This window comes from Neolamprologus multifasciatus, chromosome 15 (genome assembly GCF_963576455.1).
Source record: "Neolamprologus multifasciatus chromosome 15, fNeoMul1.2, whole genome shotgun sequence".
In the NCBI taxonomy this organism is placed as follows: Eukaryota; Metazoa; Chordata; class Actinopteri; order Cichliformes; family Cichlidae; genus Neolamprologus; species Neolamprologus multifasciatus.
The window spans coordinates 11801645-11820479 of NC_140453.1; the positions used below are offsets into that span (position 1 = coordinate 11801645).

The following is an 18835-nucleotide window of genomic DNA, read 5'->3' on the forward strand; positions in this document are numbered from 1 at the left end:
GGGAATGTTCTGTTCCAGTATTGAGGCTTTCAGGATTAGCTTTGTCATGCTGTTGCGAGAGTAGAAACAGTCATTGGTTAAATGAACCCTGACAGAGTGAACAGACACACAAAACACGGCATGAGTTGTACACATAAAATAGCATGGCAATAACACTGTGCTCAAGGCACATTTGTGGAATATTAGATAGATTTGTAGTCTGTATGCATGTTTGACTACACACACAAATGAATTCAACTAAAGTGTTATGCGTATGCTGAATCTGCCTAATTTAGCTCCATAACAGGGACTCGTTTTTTTGGAATTTTATGAGCACAATATTCAGCAGCACTGTACAAAAGCCTCAGAAGAGGAGCAAATTGCTGCAGGACACACATACTACACAAGCAGGCACATATAATTATTCTCCTCCTGCTATCTGGTCCACGCACAAACATGCACGCTGTCTAGAATGTGCACATATACACGCGCAGCATAATGATAATTTCCTCCATGCAGCAGCTAAAAAATTGAACTATTTATTATTGTCAATCTTGAGACAGCACAGTGCAGGGATGGTAATGAGAATTTATTAATGTCCACTAGATGGCACCCTCTTCCTTTTCATTTCCAATTTAACTTCTCATTTTTCAGCTGATCAGCTGACTCTGAGGTACACAGAACTACATGCATGCTAAATACTAAACTAAGATAAAGGGCACTTTACCATATTAGATTTATTTGACCACAGAAAAGCAAAACAAAACACCAGCAGCATTCTGAGTCTGTGCATTCACTTAGCTTTGATGTTAATCAATCGTTGCCATGTGGCAGTAAAGATCTGCCACCTACCTGTGTTACATTTTGTTATGTGCTTGGCTTTGTCTTGCACAATGTGACTGTATCAGCAAGAATATATCAATCAAGCGATCAGTCAGTACCACTCAGCTTGTGGGAGGTTGACTGTACCCAGTATGCATGAGTCGCACGGTCAATATAGTGACCTTCAAGAAAACTAAAGATTGGGGGAATATAATCAGAGATATTGGGCACCAGAAGGTCCCAGCCATACATTGCAAGTGAGACTGGCTTCTCCGTGAAGCCAAAGGAGGCAAAATGAAGATCCTTGTACGCCATGTTTGACATATTAAGTGGTTAAATAGTTTTTTATTTAAATTCAAAATTAAGTTTAATTACTCAGTACAGAAACTATCACTCAAAAAGAATCCTCAATGTGAGCTTCAAGTTTTCTTTATTTTTAATTTATACAATATCAATACGATACTCCCGGTTAGACTAGTTAAACTGCTGGAATTCAGACTTCCTTCTACCACCTGCCGCCTGGATCAGAGACTTCCTCTCAGACCGTGTACAGAGAGTTAGAGTGGGGCCTCATCATCAGCTCTCCCCTACTGTACACACATGACTGTGTTAGAACCCACCCAGACAACGCAGTCATTAAGTTTGCAGATGATACCACCGTGGTGGGGCTCATCTCTGGGGGAGATGGGACGGCGTACAGAGCTGAAGTTCACAGGCTGTCAGATTGGTGTGTGGACAACAACCTGGACCTCAATTCCACCAAGACAAAAGAACTGGTAGTCGACTTCAGAAGGAGGAAGTCTGAGCTGCAGCCTGTCAGTATCAACGGGGAGGGTGTGGAAAGGGTGTTCAGTTTCAAGTTTCTGGGTGTGCACATAGACACAGACCTCCAATGGAGCTTTAATACCTCTGCGGTTTTAAAAAAAGGCCCAACAGCGTCTCCACTTTCTGAGAATCCTTAGAAAAATGGACCTGAAGGACCTGTACAGCACTCGCTGTCTCAAAGGGCACGCAGCATCCTACAGGACTGTACACACCCAGGACACCAGGTGTTTAAGCTGCTGTCATCTGGCAGGAGGTTCAGGCTGCCAAGGTCCCGGACAAACAGACTCAAGGACAGCTTTTACAAGCCTTATTCTTCATTTTTTGTTACTAAGTTAAGTTACTGTGTTGTGTTGTTTGTGTTGCATTGTGATGTGTCGTATCGTGTCGTTGTATGTAGTGCCGACGTAGGACAGTTTTCCAATTTCATTGTACTATTGTACTATGTATGACTGTGCAATGACAATAAAGAAATCCTTCAGACCTCCAATTCAGTTTTAAGGTTAGCTCAGCAATATTTTTACAGTTTCATCAAGAGAATTTGAAACATGTTTTATTCTTGTGTAGAGCACAGAGAAAACATGGACAGTGAACATTCACTTTAGATTCAAATGAATAAAAACTACAAATCCTGCTTTCATAGCTATTAATGAACAGTATAGGTAAAGAACACATTAAATATCTTACGGGATATGATCTAAATATTATAATTGTGTGGACATCTTTGTTCAACTACTATCAAACTAGAACATTTAATAAACACTATAGTTAGAGCAACTAGTCGTTTCAAAGTTAAGTTCAAAGTTAAAGGTGTAGTGAAAAGGCGAACGCACTGAATGGTGAACAAATAAACGTCCCATCTGATGTTGTTTCGTAAGGCACACGTAAACTATGCTGGGACACAATGACGATAATTCAGTGTGACTACTTCTGAGATGTCTACTGAGGAGAATTGAAACTGGATGTTGGTGCTAAAGACTATCATTTCTCCTTGCCAGCATTCTTGTCTTGCTTGTTGGGTGGCTGTGCAGAAGCAGAGGTGAAGGCTGCTTTTTCCAGAGCTGTCGACTGGGCGTCCTCCAGAGCCTCCTTCTCTTCTTGTTCCTTTTTGATGCTTGCTCGATGACGGCTATTAAATGCTTCGCACGTATTGTGAAAGTTCTTACAGCGCTGCTCAAAGGCTGCCTGGAGACAAGAGAAATGGCAGCGAGAAAGTAGTTAAAGAACTTGAGGGAAAGGCAGCTGACTCCTTTTCACTTTGATAGCCACAGTGGCTCATTTCTTTCTGTTTCATTATATTCTTCTCCCTCTCTGTCACTTACCTGCATGTTTTGATACATCTCCAGCTGACGTTTCATTAGCTCCTTCCTGTTGAACGCCTCCTGTTTTCTGCACTCCAACACATGCTCTCGGACCAACCGGTAAGTCTGGATCTTTTCAGTGCGCTCCCTCTGCTGGGCCTCTTCTATGTGAGAGTCCATCACCACTGGAGAATCCTTTTGGTGTCTACATGTATGCACAAGAACTAAATGTATACGGTGTGCACAGCATTTTTCTGTCACATGAACGTATGTATATCCATCTAATGAGAATGAATAGAAATCTGAAGATATGTTCAAGTACTTTGTACTATAGCACAGTGTCATTACATGCACTGTAGCTACTGTGTCAGGATCAGGTGTTAAACAAATTTTTGGAGAGGGAAACTGAGGATATAGACATGCCTGTGTGTACACAAGTGTGAATCTTGATGTGCCTGACACGCTTTAATAAACTTAACACATCTCTTTCTCTGCTCATATTGCAGGCCAGTGTCGACAGCCACCATTAGCTGGACACACGTGTTAGCACGCACATGCGCACGCTCACAGCAGGAGAGGATGGAGAGGTGATGGGAGAGGGGCACATCTCATTGGAGTAACGAGCTCATAGTGTCCCTGAAATAGCTCTCTAATTAAAAGACCCAAATATCATCTCATTTATCCTGGAGAGGGATGGACAGAGGGAGAGATGGAGGGAGGGAACAAGAGATGGTGTCAGGGAGAGTAATGGGAAACCCAGGGGGGACTGTGGAGGGAGATTCTTCCCTTTAAAACTCTTACTCTGACAATGCAGTCACACACAGGATATAGACCAATTTGGAAAGCCATTGGCTAGTCTGTTGGCTTAGCCTTTGGTGCTCAACGTGGAATTTGGGGGGATTATGGTGAAACTGTTTCCTAACTATACTCGACCAGTTTACACTGTACAGTATGTATCTATATGCAACCAAGCTTAAGTGAAATGGGACTGGTCAATTGCTAAGCGACTTATACGAAAACCAAAAAGCCCTTTCCCTATTGATGCTCAAAATTAAGTGCAAATAGTTGTTTACGATGGGTACACATAGATGGGCAGCAAACTCATAGTTGCTTGTAATCCTAGATGTGTATTGATATCAAAGATATTTAAAAATTAATCTCTTGGTAATCGTCATGAATTGCAGGTCAAAGGACCCAAATGTATACTCTGGAGGCAGAGGGATAAAACAGAAGGTGAGCCTTTGTTTCACAGTTCAAACTAACAATAAAAACTAGAAACCCAAACTCTAAATTAGCCCAGCAGATCACAGAAAGAAAACACAAGGGGAAGTTAACAGGAAGACAGAATTATTTATACACATGGGGAGAGCAGGCAAGGAAAGACAGCTGGGGAAAACTAGACACAGTTGTACATAATCAAGACAATGAGGTTGGGGGAAAAGTAAAACGGGAAATAACTAAGAGTCACTAATCACAAACAGACTCCATAAACAGTAACTAGAACTCAAATGCAACAAGAACAAGAACAAGGCACAAAAAGCACAAATCAACCAAACATAAAACCCCTGAAGATGACGAAGAACTCGAAATTCTAAGTTAAGGACACAGGGAAAGTTAAATAACACAGAATATAAGGAGGAAAAATATGCTAACTAGCCTTTAAAGGAAACCAGAGTAACATTAAAGTAGAAATCAGAACCAAAGATTAACCCACACAATAATCCCAGCCTCAAAATATAGAAATCAGAACCTAAAATATAAACAACAACAAAAATGTAGCTGCAGTAAAAACTCTCTGTGAGTCAGTCCTTCAGTAACTGATGTCAGTAGTGGAGCTGCTGTATTGTCATTCTGAGGCACATTTAGCTGTGCTGTTAGAAACTGAAGTCAGCTATATAAGAGGAGGAATGGCAGGCTCACAAATGTTACATTTGTGTATATTTTTAACGCATGAACATCAGCCTGTAAATCCAAATGTTTAGAGATTTCAAAACAATAAACTACTTACTGTTTTTGCTGTGTCAATTCATTATCTATCTATCAATTCATCCATATTCCTAACCATTTATCCTATTTAGGGCTGTGGAATAGAATTTAGAATCACCAGTTAACCTGAGATGCATGTCTTTGGTCTATGGGGGGAAGTCCAAGTACCCAGAATAAACCCAGACAGAGAAGGCAGAGTTTAAAAGGATAAAGAAGAAATAAACAGCAAAATAATATAATGCTTATTATGTAAATAATTTCATTACATTCGTAAAAATGAAAGGTACAGCTTAAAAAACATTATGCCAGTAGCCGCACTAAATAGCATCCACCTTATCTCCATACATTACACACACTGCTGTAGCTTGGAGTCCTTGCATTGCCCTTTCAGGCCCTGTTAAGTATACAATGTAACACTGCTGTTCACACTGGACCAATGAGAGCAAAGGTCATAAAGACAGGAAATTACTAACAATGTTCTGCAGATATTGTATGAACCAATCTGTTCCTGAGAACAAGAACTGACATATTCACCAACACACACACAAACACACACATGCAAACACACACAAATATGTTCTAATGCCATAAAGCCTTCCAGCTCTTAATTTCAGGTCCACAAATCTACATTAGTTAACTAGACTGCATCCTGCATATTAGCCACAGGACCTCAACAGGGGGAGGAAAATGCAAGCATCTGTTTTAAAATACAGTGAGATGATTTAACTTTCTTTGTTGGCTGTGTGTCATTTTCCATCTATATCTTCTAAGCTTGCATGCTGGGACAAGCTGAACAATCAAATAGATAGTGAAAGAGTGAAAAGGGACAGAGACGGAAAAGTATAGCAATGGAGAACCTGGTAAAGTGACTGTAGTCCATGTGAGGAAAGGAGCAGGGGGTGTCAGTCAACTTCTGATTGGATGCACTCTGAGAGATGTCTTGACCAGGTCTTGAAGCATCTATAGAAGTACCAATAGGACAAGCTCACATTACCATAAACCATATGAGTTCACATAAATATGTTTCCATTTTTAAAGATCCATACCAGGATCTTTGTTTTCCTCTGCAGCAGCATCACCACACTCTTTTTGCTGCACTTGTTTAAGAAAATGGAGACGAGACTGAAAAGCCTAAAAGCAAGACATAGTAAATCATTCTGTCTGAAGCGTATGTTTCAGTGTAGCCCACTTAAAATAAATAAATAAATAAATAAATAAATTAGAGTACATTATATATTCCAAAAGAAGACAGAATATATTGAATTAAAAGGGTTACCTTGGCAGAGCGTCCCGGCTCGGCCATTTCCCATGCTTTTTTAATGGCTTTAATCTGGTCTATTCTTTCTGTGTCTCTCTTAACGTCGATGCCTTTTGCTTTGCTGTTGTCCGTGACAACACGTAGCATCCAGTTTGGTTTAGTTAGGTCAAGGCTCTGCACAGACATTTGCACACAGAGTGCAAAGAACCCACAGAAAAAAATAACAAATACTGAGACACACAAACACTAGAGCGGAAGGTCGGTTTGCTAAAGTACGCATGTCTACTTCAAACTTAGTTTTTTTTGCCTTTGTTTTACACAACAGATAAGTTTTAGTTTATTTGGAGATCGCTTAGTGTCTTTTCTCCATTAAAGATGCGCTTACCATCAAATTTTAAATGAAAAACGAAGGAGGTCAGTATTAGAAAAACTTTTAAATGTCACCGTGCTTAATGGGGGGATTAATGTGTGGCACAGCTTTGATCAAAATGCTGCTATTATGTGTATCATAGGTTTATTCATTCTATGACACTGTGGTAGCATCTGCCCTTTTCTATGCAGTGGCCTGCTGGGGGAGTGGATGCACGGACAGGGACAGGAGCAGGATTGACAAACTGGTGCGGAGGTCTAGCTCCGTGCTGGGATGTCCCCTGGAGTCTGTGGAGATGGTTGGTGAGGGGAGGATGTTAATAAAGCTGACATCAATCATGAACAACCCACATCACCCACTGCATGAGTATGTGAGTGGGCTGAGCAGCTCCTTTAGTCAGAGACTGAAACACCCTCACTGCAGGAAGGAGCGCTTTCGCAGATCATTCATCCCAACAGCAGTTAGACTCTATAACTCCTCAATCCCGATGTTATAAGTCACTGGACACTGTGAACATCCACGGTCACCGCTTCATGCATAATGGACCTTCCATGACCTTCCAAGCTATATAGTTTATGTCTTCCATATTTCCAACTATATCCATAATCACATACTGTGTATGCTACCATTGTATATAGTGTATTATCTTACTTTTTTTTCATTGATTGTACTTATTTGTATTTTTGTATTTCCTTTTGATATCTGTATATATCTGTATATGTGCAGTTGACAGACTTGCAGAGTGGCGTTTTGTCTTTCCTGTACCATACTGTGGTAATACATTACCGTTTCGTTAGTGGCAGCTGGCTTCCCCTTGTCTCCTTTGGTTTTGCGCTGGGTTTTGGTTGCATCAGACTTGAGGCCGTCACGATTTGGTGTGCTAGTGGTAGATGAACGCTTTACATCCTCAAGCTTATTTTCTGCATTATGAAGCAGAGGTTAAGAACATTAACATTTTCTGTTGTCTTCTAAAAATCTGCTGTGCATTTAGTTTCATAAATACTTTAACTACGGTGTTCACTTTACATTAGATCTAGATTTAAGTTATTTAATGTTCTTATTGGGAAATGCTAAAATTTTAGATTTTTTAAAAATTGTTTCTAATGTGAAATGTTAGAATGCTTCAGTTTTGAATGCATGCCATGTCTATAGACATTCAACAGTATCAGATATTCACATTCTACTTAAACAATTAAAGATGGGGACTGCCACACAAACAGTGAAGGTGCTGTGCGGCTGAATGTATGCTAGATGGCACTGTTGCACTTTAAAAACTGAGTCAGATTCAATCCCCAGCTTAGATGAAGTATTAACTATGAGTCTCGCTTCTCTGATATAAAGGCGTAATAATCCATCATTTAGCTGACACCCTGCCATTCTGCCTGAAGAGCTTTGGTGAATACTCAATGACTTACTCCTATCTCAAGACATAAAAAAAAAAATCAATGCTAAAACTGGATGTAAATATCAATCTGTGCTGTTGTAATTTATCCCAAAAGGATCCTGAAAACTGACTTAAGTTGGACATGCTTGAAGAAATTGTAAGAAAAGACTGTTGTGTGTTCTCATGGTAACGCTGCAAAGAACTGAGGCTGACTCCTCGAACAGTAGGACTTTAGGCAAATATGTGAAAATGTGCATGCATTCAAAAAATATAAGCAGTGCAGTTTTTGCTTTAACTACAGATTGTTAAACAGCTTGTTAAAGAGGTTTCAAGGCTTGGCGTGCCATGTAGTGCGTGCATATCCATGTAGCATGCAGGGAGCATGATCAAGGGCAGAGGCTCACCACTGAGACAGAGTTAAACTGGATGAAATTAATTCACTTTCCTGCTGAGATATTTCCCAGGACACCAGGGGGCAAGAGCCTGCTTCATTTGACATCCCACTGACCCATTTTCATAAGCTTAGGGAAAACATAGACAGTTTTGTATGGACACTGGCATATAGATATATATGTGGGCTAATGTGAGCATAAACTGGCAAAAACATGCAGGAAAAAACGACATTTAAAAAGACAGAAAAACACTGTCTATTTATGGCAGTCTCAAATGACAGTGTTCATTTTACACGCTGACACACACACACACACACACACACAACCAAACACACATGTCACCTGTAGATTTCATATCATGCAAATGGAATAACTGAATGGTTAAGTACGGGGAACATTGGCATCAGATCTGGTGAAAACAACAGAAATTCGGTGATAGCAAGCTTGCTTTCCTCTCCAGGCATTCATGCACGCTCTCCCCATGCAGCAATCCGTTCAAATCAGCATCGACAGATGCTGCGATTATTTCATCCCCTTCAATTTTTTATTTTTTTTAAGAAGCTTCAACCAATTTCAAAGACGCGATTTTTCAATTGATCCAATTTGTATAGCATGATTAAAGGCAGAGAACCAAGAGCTGGTGGCAGAGGATGGGATTACTGCCACAGCCAGCGACCACTGGGCACAAGAAATCACACTCTGTGATCTGCAAAAGCAGCTGCATTCATTTGGCTTTCATTACAGTTGTGATTACAGGCCCATGGCAAGTGGAAGCACAGAATAAACTGTGCCTGTCTTGGCCCCTGACACTGCCTACTGAGTATCACTCACATTTCAGACTGAACACAAAATAAACTGTGCGAAAACAAACATTAAGGGCTTAGTAGAAAATCCATTCAGAACCAAGTGCTTAAATGCTGACAAAGTTTTGATGGAATAATAAAAATGAACTGCTTTATGGCCCATTACAGTCCTATCTGTGAGAAGATTCATGGCACTATAGTGAACAATCCAATCATATGTGTATGTTTTCCAGGAAAAAGATGCAAACAGGGTTTCTTTCCTGGCTGCCCCCTTGGAAAGCGATGTGGTAATAGTAAATGCCTTGAGTATGTACCTCTTGTCTCATTGTTCTCCAAGTCTTTGACTGAACAAGCAAAAGCCAACTGGGATTCACTCAGATTCCAGGTCTTATAAAGCACCTCTGCCTGCACCACGTACTTGTGAACCTGTGAAACATGGATGAACAATGTATAACACCTGCATCAGAGTACAATGTAACGCATTACACACATACAAAAAAAGGCATATACGATATGATTTATGCAGGAATCAAAACTATGAACTAAAGCCAACACAACCTGACAATATACTATAAACATCTGCATCAGTGCTGCTGTGGTAAACAATTAAAGTGCATGTTCACCACAAAAAGTGAGTGAAGGCAGAGGGCTGGTTAGCCAAGGTTATCTCATGTAACACCCACGTCCATCACACTGAACAGAAAGGACAGAATTCAGACAAAATTCCAAGAAGTAAATCAAGCGTATAAAGAAACAGAAAAAGCACTACAAAAAATAAAAGTGGCATATATTTAATTTTTTTCCCCATTCGCTTACATATATCTTTGAGTCCCCCCCCCTCCCCAACTCACCCTACACAAGTCTTTACAATTATTCCACCATTACGATGCATCATTGTGTGTGTTGTGAGTCCCTGTGGCAAACAACGCCACCCTATTCACTCACCCTCTGCTTTAAGTCTTTATCTGCTCTAAGCTCTAATCAATAGCTGCTATCAGTGTCATCCGACATTATCTGTCTTAGTGCTACTGACTCACTGTGTTCCCCAAAAAAGATTTAAAAACACACATGGCGTATCCGAAGCGAACGTCTTAACAGGTCTGAATTAAGGCTACAAAAACATGTTTTTGTAGCCTTAATTCACTGCTTTAACTGCGGCATTAACTGTGTGTATTTGTGAAAATTTGCTGTGTGTATTTGTGAGTATTTGCTGAGGAAATGCGATTATTATTCACCAGATGCATCACTGTAAAAAAAAAAATCACCACAGAAAAGAATGAATAATAATAATAATAATGAATGACAATAACTATTTTTCATTTTCCACTGTATGCGTGTGCATGTGAATATGTGATGATACACACCTACAGAGCATAACATATGCTTTTGCAACCCTTAAACTAAGACAACAGGTGTGTTAGATGGGGGGTCTTCAGACATTACAGTGAGTCATAAATCATGCACAAATCATGGCTCCCTGACAAGCACTGATAAGTCAGACAGTAAAAAAAAAAAAACACCCCTCCAGTTTCTGCTGCTCTCCTCTTCTTGTCAAATTGTGTCTCTGAGAATGTGAGTGTGGGTGAGACTAAATTTGTGTGTGTGTGTGTGTGTGTGCTTACAGGCGTAATCCGGCAGAAAAAATGATATCAACAGGCAGCAAGCACGTGGGTGAGAGAGACAGAGAGGGAAAGTGAGAAGCCCATGAAAGTGAGAATAGTTAAGTGTTTGAGCAATAGCAGATACCACGCAGACAGTTGTCAGTGATACCATAGTCTCTGTGGGAGGCTGGTACTGGTCAGATGAGGAGATAGATTTTTTAACTGCGCTGTCTTCCCCTTCGTTTTGCTGGAGAGTGTTCTCCGAAGGAGACTGCTCCTGTTTATTTTCTTCGGTGTCTGTAACAGAAAGAGAAATCTATTAACGCTGATAAAAGACAAGAATAATGAATATACTAGGAAACATTTTATAAACACTCTAGCATCTGGTCCAAATAAGTGCACAATTCTAAAGCTCTTCTCCTATTATTTTAACATTTAAAATTGACTCTGAATAACAGGTAGAGTTCCAGCATATTAAGAACGCTTGCTCGTGCTTTCCGAAGTGGTTCAAGGGCGGTTTTGTGTACAATTTGGTTTTAAAATGAGCATACAACAGCAGAGCTTTCTCTCAGCATATGAGAGAACAAAAAGTGCCACATTTAAAATGTCTTCTGCAAAACGAAAATCATACTCAAAAGGTCGGGAGGAACATGGAACTCTTTTAAGAAGGATTTTGTAGAAATTGCTGGCCAGCTGTGGATTGTTGGACGGCTAGAAGATGAAAAGAAAAACAAAATAAAAGAGTAGGAGGAAAGATAATCCTCTTTTTTTTTTTTTAAGTACAGCATATGTTTAAAAAAACCCAAACCCTATTAATATTAGCAGTGTTGACTGCTGAATCCGTTTTAACATTAGTAGCATACCACCTTCCTCATAAATTTGACGTGTCTTGTGTGTGATTGTCTTGTATATTCGTGAAACACTACAAATGTTACTGTAAGCAGAATAAAGATTCAGATTTGCTGTTGGCAGGCTGCAGTAGCTCTCACCAACTAAAACTGCAAGGTGGAATTTCAAGAACTACTGAACAACTACGGTCACAAAAATTTACTGAAAGAAACAGTAAAACTGTGAGACAGTTAAATTGGTTTCATATGTCGAGTGTTAAATTATGAAACACAGATCATCACAAGCTTTGCTTACTGCACCTAATGACACCTCACCTTTGTTCGCCAGGAAGAAAAAAACAGGAATCACCACATGGCCCTTCCCGGTTTTGTCAGCTACTTGTTTCTCATGGTCCAGAATGGATAGACGTATCAATACATCTGGGTGGGAAGTCTGAAGCTGAACGGTTGCTACAGTGTCTGTTGTTACATGTACTCTGTAACTATAAAACATTTCACATTATAGCATTAAATTCTCAGAGTATCCCTGCTTTTTCCATTTTATTAACATTAAAAAACAACACTGTATGCCATATAATTCTCTTACCAACAAATGAGATTTTTGTTATTTGGAATGTAATAATCCCGGAATTCATCAACTGAGAATTCACTAACTGGGGTGTCACGGGACAGCTTTGGAAGTGGTTCCTTTGAGCCGATCAAGCACATCCTCCACTTTGCACCAGAAGGGGGTAATTCAGGTGTGATAGCTTCCGCTACAAAGGTATAACCAAGCTGGGCCAAGGGATAGAAAGTTCATCATAAAATTCTTTATTTTAGAAGGGAGGTATATTGGAAAGAAAATATCAATACCAAATACTATAATAAAGAGTTTTAAAAGGATTTTTCTATATATAATACTAAAAAAGTTCAAAAAAAGCACCACGCAAAAAATTCATGTTATATCCACACACCTTATTGGGTTGATAGACATGGGGTGCTACTCTGTTGAAGACCATGTTTACCTCCTCTCCTGTGTCATTATTTATGACGTGCAGAAGACAATTAGGGATTGGAGAGTAGACCTTTGGTATCACCAGCATCTCCTCAGAAACCAGGAAAATCTCTCTGTGAACCAGTAAAAAAAATTATAGCCGATAATATATCAAATTCTGCTACTTGGTACTGTTGTCAATTCAATTCTAAAGAGAAATTTATGAGCAACACCAAAGATAGCACGGCTAGGTAGCAAGGTTATAAGAGGACATCATGCATTTCCACCAGGGTTTTCCAAGACAGCCTAGGAATTCTCTTTCAATGAGTTTACAATGTTCTCTGACCTAAAGACCAAGACCCATGAGTTGGCTGTGTCTGGAAGAGAGACAGTGTAATCAGCAAAGGCGATTTTAGTCGATTCATCTCGTAGACATGGGTAGAGGTCTGCTTTCCTCTTAGAATTGTTAATGATATGCCTGTGCAAGAAACAGAAAGTTCAGAGCACATTTAGAAATTTCAGTTTAAGCAAAAACCATGTCGTGAATACAGTTTTAATTTAAAATAAGACTAAGTATTCATTACAAATTCCCAGAAAACAATCTATGCCTCTTTCATAAGAAAGAACCAAGATGCACTTTGCTTTTCAGTGTGATCTTTGACTTAAGTGATTATTTATGTCAGTTAAGAAAACCACCTCTTCATCCGCCGTACACACATTGACCGAGCTTTTATTGCTCATGCACACACACATGCATCCCCAGGCAGCGGGTCATTCGGCAGACGCTGGTAGCTGATTGGAACGGGGAGAGTATAAACAGCAGATGGTACCACTGGGAAAAGATGGAACACAATGTGGAAAATGCTCCCTGCATGTCCCCCACAGGCTGCCACAACCAGGAGAGGGAGCAGATTCTGGACATGCAGTGCAACAGAGAGGCTAAACGCATGCCATCCAATATACACAGCATTGGCACTGGAACGCATTTGCAGCGCTTTCATATACTTTCAAATATTTGTGTTGACAAAAAACCCCACTACGATTGCTAGACTCACCATGTAAGCGCACACAGTCAGTACATTTTTATTAGTCACCTCTGTCATACACTTTGATAGACCTCAGTTGTTCATTTACCTCAGCAAGAAAGCAGCATGTTCGTGTGCGTCAGATTCAATTGTCGACCACACGGATGAAAGGATCTTGGAGGCATTGAGGTTCTCCTTCGTTCCTGAATGACATGAGCACACGCACAGAAAAGTAGCCTCCATTAAAGATGAAAGAAAAACCCATGTTGTTGTCAAACGCATGAAAAAATCATTGAAGTTGACCTAGTTCAGAGTGGGAAGCAGATATTGCAAAGTGCATTTTTACTTCATTCAGCGATAGGCTGATAGGAGAAGATTATTCACACCTTGACACTTAATTTTCACACTCATCTCACCTGAGAGGTAAGCCCTCTGACAGAACGCAATTTTTGACAAGAAATCCTGCATACCTGCAAGTATGCATGTATCAGTAAATGTGTGCGCGTGCACAGAAATGCTCAGAAGAGATTGTTTAATGCTGTATTTTTTTTCCACATGTTCACATGTGGCAAAAGGTATCCCCAGTTTTTCCCGCCACACATCCTTGCCCTCAGCTCTCTTTTCTAAGTGGCACTTCAAACTGACCAGTATAATGTAAGACTGGCAAATGAGATTTACAAATGGAGCTGATAGAGTGGAAGAAAATAAAGAAAAAAACAGTGTGCATAAATACCGGGGAACTACTGAGGTGCTTGAAGGGGACCATGTCATTAACAAGTACTATCCTGGGCAATGTGGACATTGTGGCATGTTTTCAGTGAATGGTTTCTCAAAGTGCTATTAGACAGTCAGTATCACTCTGAGTGGAACTCTAAAGGCTTCACTTTGTGCTTTGATTTGAAAGAACCTAACTATGTTAGGCCAATGTGTGCATGTACATGTGCTCATACTAATGTCACACGACCACCGGCATAATAATTTCGAGATGCCGGCAGACTGACTCTAATGATGTGGGTATTTTAGATGTCTGAGATGCTCAAGCTACATTTTCAAGCCATGGGAAATTAGGCACTCTCTCATTTATTGTGTATTACAGTGCTGCTTTAGGCAAACCCCACACTAATGAAACTGTCCATACCCCCATATGTACAAGTTACTCAGAGGGGTCACAGTGTCATGTGTTGTTGCCTGGAGAAAGCACAGCAATAAACAGAGGATGGCTGTGCAGTACATCGCCTTCAGCGATTCCTTGGGAATCAACAAACAGTGATGGACCTTCACATTAAGACGATTACTGTTACATTACCTCTAAAAACACATCCAAATATTTTCACTAAAACTGAGGGAAATTTCTAATTTACCAGAAAACTGTTCAAAAACTAAAACAGTATATTATTCCAAAGCCAGACTGGAATAGCTGCACAACACTGTCTTTATGTAATCTCTCATTTTTCCTAGAAAGTGTCCACTGCTTCCCCGTCTTCTCTTCCCTATCTTTCTGTTGATGTCACTAATGAACATCAGTCAGTGATGCAGGAACGCTGTTTGCACATGTATACGATGCGCATGTTTCCTCTCGTCTGTGTATCCCCGATGTGGTTAGCCTCCATCGGTCAGGATTTATTAGTAAGAGTGGCAGTCTCATCAATACATATTTGCGTTGCTGCTCAGGAGCTCGATGTACACCAGCAGGCTAGATTATACAGTGAATGCAGAACTAACAGGTGTTTGGTGTGTGAGGGGATTTTTGGATAATAAATGACAATCTAGGAATGAAAAACAGGCCATCCTGTGTTTTTGTGGGTCTTTTTGCACATTTTCTATGTTTTCTTAAATTGCTGTAGTTGCCGTGTCTCTCTTTTCCTTCACAGAGCACAGAAAATAAAGTATTCAATGGCGCTGTCTACTCAAAAGCCAGTATTTTTTATATTGATTTGAAAGATGAGCTTTGAATCACACCACTTTCCTTGATATTATTATTATATTCTCTATGTGTGCGCGCGTGTACGTTCAGTTGTTTACCAGGTTTTGAGGCATCAAGGATCTCGCGCACCAAGTGCCCTCTGAATCCAGCCTGCAGAACGGTCACTGCCTTGACCTCTCTGTCTGTTGGCTCCCTGTCTCTCCACATTTCTGGAGGCTCCAAATCTGCATTTACTTAACAAGCAGAATGAGGGCACAAAACAGCAAATCGTGGGTGAATATGAATTAATGAAAAGAGCGACACTGCATATAAACAAAGACACATGTGTAGTTGCAATCTTATGATATTTCTAATGTAAACAATTACTTAGGATGAGTCAGTGCCTTACAGTGTTTAAAGCTACTGAGTATATATATATATATACATACATATGTATACACATATATGTACACACACACACACACACACACATACATATATATATATATATATATATATATATATATATATATATATATTTAGTATATATATATATATATATATATATATATATATATATATATATATATATATATTAAGTATATATATTTAGGTATACAGACTTATAAGCTTAGCACAACTGACAGAGGAGGTTGTCAGTTAGAAGCACATCCATGTGCTTCTAATGTTATGTATATAACATGATAGCATACAATATCTGCAAACAAATAAGTGGCACCTACATATAGGGGGGTATTCTTCAGGGAACAGTGAAGGGTCAGCAGTGAGAGCTTGTACAGCAAACTGCTCGTCTGCTTTCAGCTTCCTCCCCAGAGCCTCACGCAGCATGTGGTAAACTGCCAAGTTAAACACCTACAAACATCAGAACACATGCAGTCATGGTAAAAAGAAAACACACCTTCTGTCAATTCTAAGGTTTTACATACCAGGACATAACAAGCAAGCGAGCCTGAGCAGGTCTTAAATCACCTAAATACAACCTGAGATGAACACCCATATATGGCATATTACAATGTGTCATTTATTTAAAATATAGAAGGAGTGTGTGAAAAACCACGTACACCTTTACTGCTTCCATTTGAATTAGGAGGGTAGGTAGCAGCTAGGACCTGCTAATCAAATAGACTTAATTGATCATCAGCAAATGTGACCATTTGGGTGTGTGTAACACGAGGCCAAGGAGGAAAGACAGCAGCAATGACCAAATTAAAGAGGATGTACGGTCATTTTGCTGTGGTTGTACATTTTGCAAAATTGTAACTATGTGAATCCATAACTCCTATGACCAATAGCCTTTCATGTGTAGGAGGGTTGTTAGGCCTCACATCAGTCATTACCACTACCTAAATTCTTTAAATGAAAACCTTTTCTTCCATTGGTATCTTTGTAAGGCTTGTGAAAAATGCATTCGGTTCCAAGTAAAAGACACCACAGTCCGCATAAATATGGACTCCATTGAGGCAATTCAGAAATTCTGACCAGTCAGAAATGATTATTCCTCAGAGCTATTGTAAATCAATGTCAATTAAGCAACACTAATTTTCTATAACAGCCAAACATATTTGTCCAATAATAAATTAAGTTTCTGGTAATTCAAAGTCATAAATCAATGTAATTTACAGTGGGGCAAAAAAGTATTTAGTCAGCCACCGATTGTGCAAGTTCCCCCACTTAAAATGATGACAGAGGTCAGTAATTTGCACCAGAGGTACACTTCAACTGTGAGAGACAGAATGTGAAAAAAAAATCCATGAATTCACATGGTAGGATTTGTAAAGAATTTATTCGTAAATCAGGGTGGAAAATAAGTATTTGGTCAATAACAAAAATACAACTCAATACTTTGTAACATAACCTTAGGTTGGCAATAACAGAGGTCAAACGTTTACTATAGGTCTTTACCAGGTTTGCACACACAGTAGCTGGTATTTTGGCCCATTCCTCCATGCAGATCTTCTCAAGAGCAGTGATGTTTTGGGGCTGTCGCCGAGCAACACGGACTTTCAACTCCCGCCACAGATTTTCTATGGGGTTGAGGTCTGGAGACTGGCTAGGCCACTCCAGGACTTTCAAATGCTTCTTACGGAGCCACTCCTTTGTTGCCCGGGCGGTGTGTTTTGGATCATTGTCATGTTGGAAGACCCAGCCTCGTTTCATCTTCAAAGTTCTCACTGATGGAAGGAGGTTTTGGCTCAAAATCTCACGATACTTGGCCCCATTCATTCTGTCCTTAACACGGATCAGTCGTCCTGTCCCCTTGGCAGAAAAACAGCCCCATAGCATGATGTTTCCACCCCCATGCTTCACAGTAGGTATGGTGTTCTTGGGATGCAACTCAGTATTCTTCTTCCTCCAAACACGACGAGTTGAGTTTATACCAAAAAGTTCTACTTTGGTTTCATCTGACCACATGACATTCTCCCAATCCTCTGCTATGATACAGCGCTGTGCTCATGTGCTCTCTGGCAAACTTCAGACGGGCCTGGACATGCACTGGCTTCAGCAGCGGAACACGTCTGGCACTGCGGGATTTGATTCCCTGCCGTTGTAGTGTGTTACTGATGGTGACCTTTGTTACTTTGGTCCCAGCTCTCTGCAGGTCATTCACCAGGTCCCCCCGTGTGGTTCTGGGATCTTTGCTCACCGTTCTCATGATCATTTTGACACCACGGGATGAGATCTTGCGTGGAGCCCCAGATCGAGGGAGATTATCAGTGGTCTTGTATGTCTTCCATTTTCTGATGATTGCTCCCACAGTTGACTTTTTCACACCAAGCTGCTTGCCTATTGTAGATTCACTCTTCCCAGTCTGGTGCAGGTCTACAATTCTTTTCCTGGTGTCCTTCGAAAGCTCTTTGGTCTTGGCCATGGCGGAGTTTGGAGTCTGACTGGTTGAGGCTGTGAACAGGTGTCTTTTATACAGATGATGAGGTCAAACAGGTGCCATTCATACAGGTAACGAGTGGGGGACAGAAAAGCTTCTTACAGAAGACGTTACAGGTCTGTGAGAGCCAGGGATTTTCCTTGTTTGAGGTGACCAAATACTTATTTTCCACCCTGATTTACGAATAAATTCTTTACAAATCCTACCATGTGAATTCATGGATTTTTTTTTCACATTCTGTCTCTCACAGTTGAAGTGTACCTCTGGTGCAAATTACTGACCTCTGTCATCATTTTAAGTGGGGGAACTTGCACAATCGGTGGCTGACTAAATACTTTTTTGCCCCACTGTATCTCATCTAAATTGAAGACATGGCCTAACAACTGTAAAACGAATTTTTCAACATGTAGATTTAGCAGCTGTCAACTGTCAATGACTTGCCAAAGGTATAAAGGATGCTGAG

The 18835-nt window shown here is 40.2% G+C and overlaps 1 protein-coding gene across 1 annotated transcript in view; it reads right to left on the minus strand.

The window, feature by feature from the left end:
• Positions 1 to 2160: 2160 nt before the first annotated feature.
• adgb (androglobin) overlaps positions 2161 to 18835 on the minus strand; it is a 39806-nt gene continuing 23131 nt past the window's right edge. The window contains exons 21-35 of the mRNA XM_085133298.1: positions 16211 to 16340; positions 15587 to 15721; positions 13674 to 13767; positions 12886 to 13017; positions 12520 to 12673; positions 12153 to 12340; positions 11882 to 12048; positions 10864 to 11015; positions 9432 to 9543; positions 7325 to 7458; positions 6187 to 6342; positions 5957 to 6041; positions 5768 to 5870; positions 2946 to 3129; positions 2161 to 2808 (exon numbers count right to left, since the gene is read on the minus strand). Of these exons, the coding sequence (XP_084989424.1) occupies positions 2605 to 2808; positions 2946 to 3129; positions 5768 to 5870; positions 5957 to 6041; positions 6187 to 6342; positions 7325 to 7458; positions 9432 to 9543; positions 10864 to 11015; positions 11882 to 12048; positions 12153 to 12340; positions 12520 to 12673; positions 12886 to 13017; positions 13674 to 13767; positions 15587 to 15721; positions 16211 to 16340 (2130 nt within the window). The 3' untranslated portion in view covers positions 2161 to 2604. The remainder of the gene's footprint in view (positions 2809 to 2945; positions 3130 to 5767; positions 5871 to 5956; positions 6042 to 6186; positions 6343 to 7324; positions 7459 to 9431; positions 9544 to 10863; positions 11016 to 11881; positions 12049 to 12152; positions 12341 to 12519; positions 12674 to 12885; positions 13018 to 13673; positions 13768 to 15586; positions 15722 to 16210; positions 16341 to 18835) is intronic.